General features: G+C 41.4%; 1 protein-coding gene across 1 annotated transcript in view; it reads left to right on the top strand.

Moving 5' to 3' along the window:
• The window catches only part of LOC109482717, a 6797-nt gene extending 3684 nt beyond the window's left edge, over positions 1-3113 (top strand). The window contains exons 2-3 of the mRNA XM_019785536.1: positions 68-259; positions 1251-3113. Coding sequence (XP_019641095.1) covers positions 68-259; positions 1251-1566 — 508 coding nt within the window. The 3' untranslated portion in view covers positions 1567-3113. The remainder of the gene's footprint in view (positions 1-67; positions 260-1250) is intronic.
• Positions 3114-13141: the final 10028 nt, after the last annotated feature.

The following is a 13141-nucleotide window of genomic DNA, read 5'->3' as shown; positions in this document are numbered from 1 at the left end:
GTCATTGTGTCATACTTCAAGCATTTAAAACAGCTTCTCTTTATCTTACCTTTCCCCTACCCTACAGACTGCACCACCTACCCAGCATCCTCCCTCACATCCGCTTCAACCTGCTGACCTCAGATGACACGGCAGCCATCTTGAACCACCCCCTGGTCAGGGAGGATCCTGGGAGTATTCAGGTCATCAGGAGTGTGGTATCTTCCACCTTGAAGAAGAGATTTGGGATGGACACACTGGAAATGGCCTGTCTTTTGATGTTTGTGTATCAAAATCATTTATTTCTTCTTTTATATCATTACTAGAAAATTCTTTCAGTAGTGACAAGTTTTTGAAGGGTAAGAGTACTAACCTCCATATTTTGATGACTATCATTACTTGTTCACAGAGTGGCCTAAGCTCGCAAGGCCAGTGAGTGAGACTCGCATAATGGTCTGCTGGGCTCTCCCCCAATATGGACTGATAGTCATTGAAAATTTGGAGGTTTGTACTCTTACCAGCTCAAGTGTTTACAGAAAGTTCCCCAAATTGCAGTTAAACTTTCTGAAATTTTGCTAAATTTCAGGTTAGGCCATGTTGATTTGATTATATGGATGACATCCTCTGGGAACCTCAAAAGTGACTCAAGCATGCGAATAAAAGTTTGGCTGCGAATGAAATAAGTTTGGCAAAAAAGTTTCCTTCATTGTGAAATCTTCATGGTCCTAAAGGTTAAACAAATGACTAAACATACAGTGTATGGCGTGGTGAATGATACACTCTTCATGCATTTTCATTTCGTCACATATATTCTTGTTTCTTGAATTGATTTCGACATTCAATAACATGCCTATCGTTTTCCAATACTTTTGTTTGCAACATACAATATATATTAGTAAGCTCATTTTGTATGGTTTACAGTATGGTCGAAAACGATTGTGCGTGGATGTCATCTATATTAATCAAATCAACATGGCCTTGAATGTCGACAGTTGAAATTGCCCTGCTCTGAATCCACACTGTGCCTCTGGGTATACCCGGTCAGCTAGTACTTGTAGCCTAGCCAGAGCCACGCGGGCAAAGATCTTACCTTACCTCACTTGGCCTTACAGAAAAAAAATGCACATGTAACTGTGGCTCGAGGGCCATATAGAACGGGAGATAAGATGATTTTGTAATGTCATTTCCCAGTCTCTGAGATGCACAACAATACATGGCATTGGTCTTGGTCTCATAACATTATTCCAAAAACTGTAATCTGCCCATTTCAGGATCGGCGAGGTTCTCTGCTTTAACCCCAGGGAAGGGAAATACACCAAGATCAGCTTGCCTCCCCCTGAGGAGGGCAATGCATTTGCTTCAGTGGCAGGCATGACAGTTACCAGCAACAATGATATGTACATCCTTATTAATGAGCTGCATGATCGTCAGATATCTGTGCTCGAGTACAACCAGGCGTGGAAGGAGTGGGAGAATGCCGGTATGTCCCCAATACGACACGGATTTGGGATGAAAAATTCTTTGTTGAAGTTGAAGGACATCTCTACCTCCTCTCCGTGGAAACTGCCGGTTTCTGGATGGAAATGAGTACATTGGTGTGGACGAGAAGGTACAACCGGGACACGGACGAATGGCTGGAGTGTTCACAGCTGCAAATTGTCGAAGGAGAACGTCTGGTAACATTCTCTGTTGCAGTGCCCTACCGTTCACACATCTATTTCCTCACGAACTCAGAAGTGCACCGCTACGACCCAAGCCACGACCAGTGGGACGCCAGGACCCCTCCGAGAACCATCCCTAAAATCTGCACAGCCGTTGCCATGGGGACAGAAATCTTTTGCACAGACGACGACTTCAGCAAGATCATGGTGTACGGCACAGAGTCAGACAGCTGGGAGACACGTGAACCCTGGCTTAACCCTAGGAACCTTGTAATCACTCCTCCCTACCTCTTTGTACTAGAGAACCAGCTGCACATATGGATAGAGCCTGATAACAATTTGGTACAAGAGGGGGAGGAAGAGGACAGTCTTGTCCTTGTCTATGACAGGTCTGACGATGCTTGGCTCTCCTGGAGAGACTTGAAGGCCAACCTGCCAACTATCCCCTGTTATGCAGTGCAGGGTCACATGTGTACTATGGCACGCATGTACAAAGCACCTACCATATCTTGATGATATACATAGTACAGCATTCTGCGGGGCAGAAATGTTTAACAACATCTCTGAAGTTTTTGACGTTTCTTCAATTGCACGATGGAATAGATTGCCAAGTATTATAAGTAACACTTTTATATATCTCTACCGGAAACTGAGACTTATTTCTCATTTTCTTATTTTCTTTTGTTGACTTGATTATTTCGATTGAGTTTTGTAAGTTGCTTTTACTTCTTAACACACGAATGATAAGAATATGATGAGTTGCTTGTTTGTAGATACAGATACATTATAGCCACAATGCACCAATTCCAGAATGATTGATTCTGTATACATCTGTATATAAATACCTACTATGTTTGCATCTTTGTTAACTAGCATCAATGTTGCGGCAGAATTTGTATTATCTAAAAAAAAAAGATTGGCTCATACACTGTTCTTTGCTTTGGAATTGACCAGTGCTGACAAAAACATACTAACAGTACACAGTACTGCATAACATTCTCCCATCATACTTTTGAACAATATTTTGTCTTGATGAGTGTTTTTTTAGCTAGAGATAGATAATGTCTTCACAGACTGTTTGCCATTCTAGCTGTTAACATCAAGCATTAAAAGGAGACTTGATCCATTTTTTAATGTCTTAGCAGGAAACCTGTTGTGAATAGCTTAATTCAGCACAGAAAAATGTAAAAGGAAAAATTGTTCCTTACAATAAACAAGACAAGCACTGAATGTTTCATAAACTTTGGATACAAAATATATGTGTTGCTTGGATTTTTGGTATGTTGTTGCTTTTTGCCTTCTGTAGCCTAACCCATTTCTTTCAGTAGGCTACAATTTTCAATTGTTATCAAACACAATTATTATGTAACTTAAGTATGTTTATTGATTGCTACTATATTACTCATAAATGATGTACATAATGTTGTAAACTAGTACAAAATCCTCCATTTGATTAATAAGAGTTACCTTTGATACTACATACCATTCAATTGTGAATAAAAAAAAGTGATGTTGAGAACGTTGTTGTACATTGTCAAAATAAGATCAGGTTGGAACAAGAAATTTTGTTGTTCCTAATGTTTAGAATCTTTTTGCCTTAGTACATGCCTATAGCCTTTGACTTTTAGTTTGAGTTAATAAAAGTTCTGGTTGTGAAAACACTGTTAAAGCCATTGTTATCAAACACAACAATGTAACTAATGTTCATTGATTGCTATTATATTAGTCATAAATGATGTAAGTAATGATGTTAACTAATACATGATTATCCATTTGATTAATAAGAGTTAACGTTACCTATAATACTACATATCATTGATTTGTGAATTAAAAATTGATGTTGAGAATGTTGTTGTACATTGCTAAAATAAAGTAGGAACAAGAAATTTTGTTGTTCTGAATGTTTAAAATCTTTTAGCATTAGTAATATAGCAGGCGGGCAGAAATCTTATCATTTAATCATCATCAAGACCTAAAGACACGCACACGCGCGCACACACACTACCTACCTTGTGCTGCGCGCTAGCCGCATACAAACGCGCCTGTCCTTGGTGCTGAACGCCATCCACTTACAGGTAAACACTCCGAGAACTGTTGCTGAGCTCAGTGTAAATTTCCAAATTCTAATTAACTTGTTAATTCGTTGTTAGAGGATAATTCTCCCATATCTGCGAACATAGACTTGCCGTGTGAGGTGCTATACATGTGATCGCTGAGCTTCCCACTGAAAACCAGTCCGAAACAAGTGGGACGAGCGATCTCTAGCAGTTCAATGTAGTACTGCATCATAATGTTGTCTGAGCCGCTCCTATTACTGCAGTGATTGTTTATGGCCACCTAGGGGCGCTTTTGATCCATGGCGATTTTAACAACAGGTGGTTCAAACTGCAAGCGAGGCGGACCGGCATATATCTTTCCTGTCTGTTTCCAGCATAGGTTTTTGAAGAAAAAAACAGACATAGACAAAGGATGCAGAATAAACTTGCCAGTATTTCAGTCTTACAAAGCTTCTCTCTGTTGAATACCTTCACTCTTCAAGTTGCCATTTGTGTCCCCTTTGCACCCCTATTTGATAATCGCAGTTGGTATTTCCCGCTAATTCGCTCATTCTATTGCTGATGTCGCGTCACTCGCGTGTTGTCGTGCGTGGAGGTTTCCGATATTTTTTGCAACTTTTCAAGAGAATTTCACGCGCCTTCTTCTCAAGTTTCTTTCCTCTATGAATTTTTACCGTTCTCTGGATATTTGACTCTTTTGAGGAGACAAATGCGTGCTTCCTCGGTGCTTCCTGACCTGATGGACTTTGGACGAGACAACAAAATGGCGAGACTGCAAGTTGGCCGTGTGAAGACGTTCACAATGTCGCATACAACATCACTAGGTAAGACAAGCCAAGGAACTTTTTCGTCAAATAATCAGTTTCCAAGAACTACTTATTACATGGTGAATTTGGGCCCGTCTAATCTGTCGTAATTCTTCAAATTCTGAGTTGAAATTTCAAGTTGAGAGCAGGCTGAGGAGTAATGTCCATGTTTTGTTCAATATTTATTTCATCTAACGTTACATAATACAAGATACATCACGTCTTAGGCGCTCTGGGTTATTTCTTGTTTGTGCAAACTATATTATGTTTTTTTCGCTGCAATATATTATATTTATTAAAGATTAGTTGACATTTGTGGGAGAAATAAGGGAGAAAACTTCTATTTCTTTGTTTGTAGCCACGTGGTGTTCGTCCCACCTGGTGGAATGTGCCGCACGTGGGCATAAATAGTACCGATCCTGAAGCCCCGCCCACTTCTGTCAAAACATATAGAAATGCAAATATCTGACGGACATGCAGCCACTCTCTCATTGGTCAAACCTGTAATTGCCATTCTCTCATTGGTTGAGCTTCTAATTGTGATGGACATTCGGGAATGGCTCAGTTTTCCCGCCAAAATACGGCATGGGAAACGCCACATTTGGGGCGGAAATTTGAGGATTCGTTATGCGGGTTTAAGAAACGTTTTCAATGAATTTTATAGAAAAAAAATAGTTATATATTCTGTGCCATTTTCTCTAGCATCGGAAGAATTAAACTTATACTGCTCCTCGTTTCCCTTCCTCTTGAAGGTCGGCTTGGCCATGGTGGTCTTCAGCTTTTTTATCTCAAACAGCTGCTGCTGACTCCTCGTAAGACCTTTTCAGGTCTGACAACTTCTTGTCCATCATGGTGGACACATGGTTCAGGATGGCTCTGTTGTTGGCCATTATTTAGCATTTTCGCTTCAAAACTTTCTCCTCCTTCTGCCATACTTAACCAGATACCACAACGAGCACTGAAAACAAAGAATGATGTGCTCGCTGTGGAGTTCGATTGAATACTACTGTAACAATGTACATGTATTCGTGTGTGCAAATTTGTCATGTAATTTTTCTATATGAGTTTTTCTTTTACACCGTAGGTTATAAATGGGAATGCTGTACTGTGGCCTGGGACCTGACCATGTTTCTGTGTGTGCAGTGGGACCTGTCAGCTATCCTGACTGTTCCTGCTATATTCCTGGATGATCTTCCCGTGTTTCTTTGATGACTTCTGTCTAAATCTGACAAATGAAGATCGAACCAGACCAGACCAGATGTGGAGATTTGAAGATGACTATCAGGTGATAAATCTGAATTCTGCATTTTACTCAGCATTTACTTTGTTACTCCGTGAAGGAGGTCAGGACCTCCGGACGGAGTGTTGTAATCGGCTGATTTTTCATGTTCGCAGTCAAAACACTGGGTTCTCTTTGTGTAATCGGCACGCAATTTGATACGCCGTCTGCGGGCATGCCCGTGTTGATGCACGAATGTGTATTTTTGCCGTTGCTGCTTTCGCGGTCAATGTAATATCGCAGACGCACCCCTACAATTACGAGGCGAATTGGAACGGTCCAGAAAAACGCGTTGTTTGGAATAGCGGGGGGGAGGTAAAAGTTCATGCAGATACGGGGTGGTTTTATAAGTGGTTCCAGATGTTTTTGCCCATGGTTAAGAGATGCCAAGTTTTTTGGAAGATGTTCGCAGCCAGAACGCATTCTGCCGTACGTCGCATATCTGTGTAATTTCGCATGTGGTGTTGCATTATGTCCGGGATGATGCACGTCTTTTTATTTTTACCGTAGCTGTTTTGATATTGGAGTAAATGCATATTTTAGAAACATCCTACTTTTACAATCCTGTGGAATAGGCCGTAGGTTTAGGCAGTTGTCTGGTAGCAGAGGTACTGTAAGCAGATATCCTGGTTATCTGGCCGACGGTAGTAACACTCGCGGTGATTACGGCAACTCCAGGCGCGCTTAATTAGGTACAGGCACGGTAGGACGGTGGGGCTGACCATGATAGTCCGATCTTTACCTTCGCCAAGAAGGTTATGTTTTCAGAGGCGTTCGTGTATGCGTGTGTGTGTGTGTGTGTGTGTCTGTAAACACGATAACTTGAGAAGGCCTTGATGGATTGTCTTGATACTTGGTAGGTGGGTAGGTCTTAATGAGACCTCAAAATGATTAGATTTTGGGCCCCCTAGCAGCTTGTTACGGTACTGCAGCTGAACTTCCGGTTTTGATATCTCATGATCCAGATATGCTAGGGTGACGAAATTCAGATGGCACGTAGCTCTTGTGCTGGGAAAGAAGTGACGTGAGTTTGGGCCCCCTAGCGGCTTGCTCTGAAACTGCAGGACTATCTGTTTGAATATATTCAAAAGAGAATAACTCAAGAATCGGTTGACGGATCGTCGTGATTTTTGGTATGCAGGTAGCTTAAGTGATGCTTAATATAATTATGTGACAATTATGCAAATATGGATGTAATTTGCATAATTTATGGAGAAATTCTATAAATCAGCTGCATTCCATCATAGGACTATGGAAGCTTGTCGCATTGGTAATTTTGAACGAGATAAACACAGGCAGATATTGATTATGTAAATGAAGACTTAATTTGCATAATTAATGAGAAAATGTTATAATTCTGTAATGATAACTGCCTGGAATTTCATATTTATGGTCTTTGAAAGTACAGTGAAGGTGAACATCATTAAACATAATGTATTCAAATCAGGACCTCATTTGCATAATTTATGAGGAAATGCTAGAATGGCATTGTTTGTTAATATAAGACTGTCTTTTGGTTGAGAATATGATAAACTGATAAAATTCATAAGAAAGAGGATCCTATTTGCACAAGCAGGGGGAATAATCTATATCATTTGTCAGCCATAAAGATTAACATCATTTGGCGAAGGTATGAGATCGGGGAGCTCTAGTTATGTGAATGCAATGATTGTGTGTGTGTAATTAAAATGAACTTCGAACTTGAAGCACAGTATCTTTACACGCCCTGGGAGCAGTAATGGATTTAGCTCTTTGTATGTTTTATGGTTGTGACGCGCCCTCATTGTATTAACCGTTGCCTAATTTAATATAATGTCTGCACAGTAGGTCTGGCGTTGACGCTTGGGATTTTGTTTAAATATGTAAAACTTCACGGAGGATTGTTACCTATGGCTTCTTGTTAATATTTGAGACAAGTGTGTAACATGTAATGTTGTACAGTTAGGTGCCTGGCAGTACTGATGCAGTACTGGTGACTTCTCTCTAAACCTGACAAGAGAGGACTGAATCAGACCAAACCTGGAGATTCAAAGACTCACTCAGCCACCTAACTATACAGACATTACAAGTTACACACTTGTCTCAAAATTAAGTGTAAGAGGTAAAATGAAGAATTCAGATTTTTCTCACCTGATATTCATCTAGAGTCTCTAGATGAATATCAGGTAAGAAAAATCTGAATTCTTAATTTTACCTCTTACACTTAATTTTGAGACAAGTGTGTAACTTGTAATGTCTGTATAGTTAGGTGGCTGCTGACTGATGCAGTAGTGAGGACTCCTGTCCGAACTTGACAAGAGAAAATTGGACCAGACCAGAAGATTTGAAGACTCGAGATGAATATCAGGTGAGAAAAATCTGAATTGTGCATTTTGCTTTCCATTTACTCTGTTACATGTATTTGAGAAAAAATGACATTGTTTAAGTATTAATTTAATAGTGCACTTTTATCACCTTTTATACATGTATAGTGAGTGTGTGATGCATGGAATTTCAAATGTTTTCAAATGTTCAGTATTGCATGGAATTTCAAATGTTCTTGTAGGCATCACACTAATTATCCTTTCATATAGTTAGGTGTGTCCTGATGTTCCTATCCTGACTGGGAGAATCCTGTGATGACCGGCGACTTTGTCCAGATCAGATGAGATGAGGGCTCTGTCAGCAAACCAGTTGACTGAAGACACAGTGAAGATTTTGTACAGGTGAGACAATGCTTTACAACTTACTGAGTTTTTCCTTTACCTCTCTGTTGTTTTAAGAACTGAGGGAAACATTCCATAAGTGCGACACTTTAAAGCAATCTTCTAGAGCCTCTTTCTACACCTTAAGTATTCAAGCAATGGTATACTATAAATATATATTTTGTAACTAGAACTTCTTGTAAAACAAGTCGGTAAGAGAAAATTATGACCACTGTAGTCTGTAAACGACGCCAGTTTGAAGTATACTTGCTGGACGTTACATACTAGTATTGAACGTTACTCACCGATGTCTACAAGTATCGGAAAAAAAGGTTGGCTTATGTATAAGAAATGTAAATCGGAATCATTTACAGTACACTAGAAAATATGAAAATCAATGCATCCGATAACCAAGCTATCGAGGGGAAAACCCCGTGGGTCTTTGTTCAAACTTAGAATTCAGAAGAATAGCGTTTACTGTTCAAAACTACGCATTTAACTACAAAAACATCAAGCCACAAGGTTTCTATAAATCATAAAAACATACAGGCTACATTTAAAACAGTAAAAGGCATTTTACATGAGAAGATTTGTTGCAAAATCTACCGCTACACAAATCGACGCATCGTCCTGGGAAATCCAACATGGCGGCCTTTGTTTACATTTTGTACATTAGCGTGGCGGCCTGGCGCCCTTTGTCAAAGTTTCCTTCATTTTCATGCACAAATTACGATAGTAGTGATCCAACTTGTTACAACAGCATGGTCTTTGATAAATTCTACATCTAATATGCATCATACTGATATAACAGTAACGAAAATTTACAAGAGGGGTACTACGGAAGTTTAGTGGAAAGATCGAACATAGCGGCGGCCGCGGCCTTTGCTGTTTCGCACGTCCGCAGTCTTGTCGCGTGCTTTGTTCACGGCGGTCCAGTACTAGTGATGCCGATTCTGTTCAATTTGGCCCACTACCGATAGCATCAACAGTGCATTGAAAACGCCAAAAATTGTGAGAGCCGGTCCTGGCTGGTCAGTGTGCTCAGGAACTCACGCGGTATGCACGGAATCAGAGACAAGTCGCTGGCGTTGTAATGGTTGATGATATGATGTGAAGTCAGGGTTTTAATGTAGAGAAGAAATTTCATTTGGATGCTCTTGTGGTTTGTATTTTAGCTATATCGTAACGGTTACGTGCTGATTGACATGCATTGTATTCTATTTCATTTAGCAAAATAGTTCCCTTCTGCTTTCTTCGAACAGAAGAAAGTTCATTTAGATATTGTGAATAATTTCTTTCCCATACTGACTTTTTGTTTTTCTCTCTCCACAGGACTTATGGTGGATTCCCTATGGCAGGAAGGAAGGACCAGACTTTGGGCAGCAAAGCAGTGAGAAAAGACACTAGCAGCCCTGGGATTGTGAGTATAGTTTATTTGTGTAGCAACACGACCATTTCCACTGATACTCCCGAGTACACACACTTGCCTACATTCCTTTAACACCCACTTCATTCTTCAAACCTTGTTAAATCTTCTCTTACGCTCAGTCACTAACTCTCTCTGGCACTGCTTTCACAGACTCTTTTCTTTGCCTTGCCTTTTAATAGCCTAGTAAGCTTTCATCCTTAAACTTTCACAGTTTTTAATTGCACGGTACGTCACCCTTTTTCGGACTAATCCTTCAATGCTTTGATTAATCCTTCAACGTTTCTTTGTACTTTTAGTCACACCCTTTGAAACCCTACTTTCACAGACTCTTTTCCGTGTTTCTTTTCCGTGTTTCTTTCCTAAGCCTTTCATCCTTAACCTCTGTTTGGCTAATAAACTTGCACGGTATGTCACCTCTTTCCACTTTAAGTCACACACTCTTCCCACAGCTGCTCCAAGCCCTTAATTAATTTGATTAGCTTTTTCCCGCCAAAAAACTTATATAGAGAGCTCTAACCTTGAACTTGTGCCCCCCTCCCCACACTCAACTTCTTGCATGTATGTTAGTTACAACACTGTTCCACTTTTGACCTTCTTTGGACATGTCACTTCTCTGAAGATGTAGTGACCACACTCTGCTACCCAAACACTTTCGCGTACTTCATCGAGCGCAGTTCTCCCGCCACAAGACTTTGAAATAATCTCTTGCTCTCCTGGTTGGTCAATTGCACTGGTATACTGATGTGTCGAAGCATCAATGTCTCCGAAAAGACATCCCCCGGGGAGTACACTTAGTGCATTGACTGACCAGGAGAGCGAGAGATTATTTCAAAGTCTTGTGGCGGGAGAACTGCGCTCGATGAAGTACGTGAAAGTGTTTGGGTAGCAGAGTGTGGTCACTACATCTTCAGAGAAGTGACATGTCCAAAGAAGGTCAAAAGTGGAACAGTGTGACTAACATACATGCAAGAAGTTGAGTGTGGCACAAGTTCAAGGTTAGAGCTCTCTATATACTAAGTTTTTTGGCGGGAAAACCTTAATTCAATTAATTATCCAACTGAGGGTACCAATTAGCCTAAGTTTTGGGGCAACTGTTCAGGTCAAAATATTAGCAAGGGGCAATTTAACGGTCAACAAACATTTTTCTGTGATGAATTCAGGGATAACAATTTAAGTGGCCATTACACTTCTGAACAGTGCTTAACGTAGTGAAGGTCCCAAGTTTTTTTGGCAAAGAAATAGAAATTTAACTGCCAAATAAGTGGAGAATTTAAGCGTAAGGTTCTGAAGTGACGCTTCGCCATTAATTGTGGAATTGAAGTGGCCATGCAATCACATTCCTCGACAACGTTCAGTTAATGGGGCCGGCTAAGATTAACGGTTAATGGCTTCTCACGAGAAAAGGAATCCAGAGTAACGTGAATGCAAGCGTGTGCATGTGGAGTGTTGTCTTGTCTTAACAAAGAAACCATACTCACACCTCCCCATCTTCTTTCTACACAGTCCTGCCTCCAAAAGTCTGGTTCCTCCTCCTGCTACAGTCCGGTCTCCGAATCCACATCTTAAAGACAGAGAAACAAAAGTCATTGTATTGACATTACAGACGTTCTGTGTAATCAAAAACAGAGTGAAATACAGAGAGTGACTTAGAATGTCTTGAAGTTCATTTCCTTCAGCATCTTCAAGTCAACTGGTTTGCTGAGCCGTCAATTCATCGTGTGACTAAAAGTTGAGTGGAATGGTCAAAGACAAGTTGGAAGAGGAGCATGCATTGCAAGAAAAAGGGTGACGTACCCTGCGAAGTCGGAGCACCTAGGGAGCTAGCAGCACCGCCGCAGTCCCCACACTGTCCTCCGGGTCAGTGTGCCTCATCGTGGTGCAGGGGTGAACTCAGGGTAACGTGGAATACATCCACAATCCCTGAGGCCAATTGGTGCACGCGAAGCCCTTGGGCCAATCACCCATCGGTGGATACAAACTGATTACGAAAACCTCAAAGAGAAAGTCTCCAACTGCCGGAGCAACCAGCGGAAAGAGACGTGTAAATCCAAGAGATGACAACTCTGGCAGGGGACAGCGCATGACGTCCGAAAGACTGAATCTCCTGTCCCCCAAATACCGTACCAGAATCGCAACATGGAATGTTAGAACCCTCTTTCAAACTGGAAAAGTACATCAAGTGGCAGCTGAAATGAAGAGATTAAAGATTGACATAGTCGGGATTAGTGAAACTAAGATGGCTTGGAAGCGGCAAAACTTCCCTGCAAAGTGGAGAAACCATCATATATTCTGGCTTCCCTGAGGAGCACCCAACACACGTGAGGGGAGTGGGAATCATCATGTCAAAGTCAAGCACACGTAGTCTGAAGGAATGGGAGCCCGTCTCAGAGAGGATTATCGTGGCCAGGTTCACATCCCGCTGCCAAGATACAACCATCATACAAGCATACGCCCCCACAAACGATGCAAGCGATGCAGACAAAGAACAGTTCTACCAGCAGCTACAAGCCACTATGGCCAAACGGAAAAAGAGAGATATCACGATACTCATGGGTGACATGAACGCCAAAGTGGGACAAGGAAACAGCGGGAAGGAACGAGTAATGGGAAAGCATGGTGTTGGGACCATGAACGAAAACGGAGAGCTCTTCGCTGACTTCTGCTCCATAAATGACTTGGTGATAGGAGGAACCCTGTTCCCCCACAAGGACAGCCACAAGGTAACCTGGCGATCACCTGACGCTTCTGTAGAGAACCAGATAGACCACATCACTATATCCCGAAGATGGCGTGGAACGCTACAAGACTGCAGGGTAAAGAGAAGTGCGGATGTGGGCTCTGACCACCATCTTCTACTAGCCATCTGTAAGATACGCCTCGCAGCATGTAAAAAGAAAGAACAGAAGATAACAAAGTACAACGTAGAAAGCCTGAAATTACCAGAAACAAAACAGGTTTTTAAGCTTACTTTGGCCAACCGCTTTGACATCCTACGATATAACTCAGACGAGGAAGAAGAAGAGGGGGATGAAGGGATCGAAGCTGAATGGGCCATCATTAAGGAAGCCTACACAAGCACATGCGAGGAGGTTCTAGGAAGGGTAAAGAAGAGAGGAAGGCATGGATGAGTCAGGACACATGGGAGAAAGTGGAGGAAAGACGTAACCTGAAAGCAAAGATAGACAACAGTAGAACCAGAAACCAGAAGGCCACCGCTATGAAGCTCTATAACAACGCAGACCGGAA

The sequence above is a fragment of the Branchiostoma belcheri genome, unplaced genomic scaffold, assembly GCF_001625305.1.
Source record: "Branchiostoma belcheri isolate BF01 breed outbred unplaced genomic scaffold, Haploidv18h27 scaffold60, whole genome shotgun sequence".
NCBI classification, from domain to species: Eukaryota; Metazoa; Chordata; class Leptocardii; order Amphioxiformes; family Branchiostomatidae; genus Branchiostoma; species Branchiostoma belcheri.
This window is presented reverse-complemented; position numbering and strand designations above follow the sequence as displayed.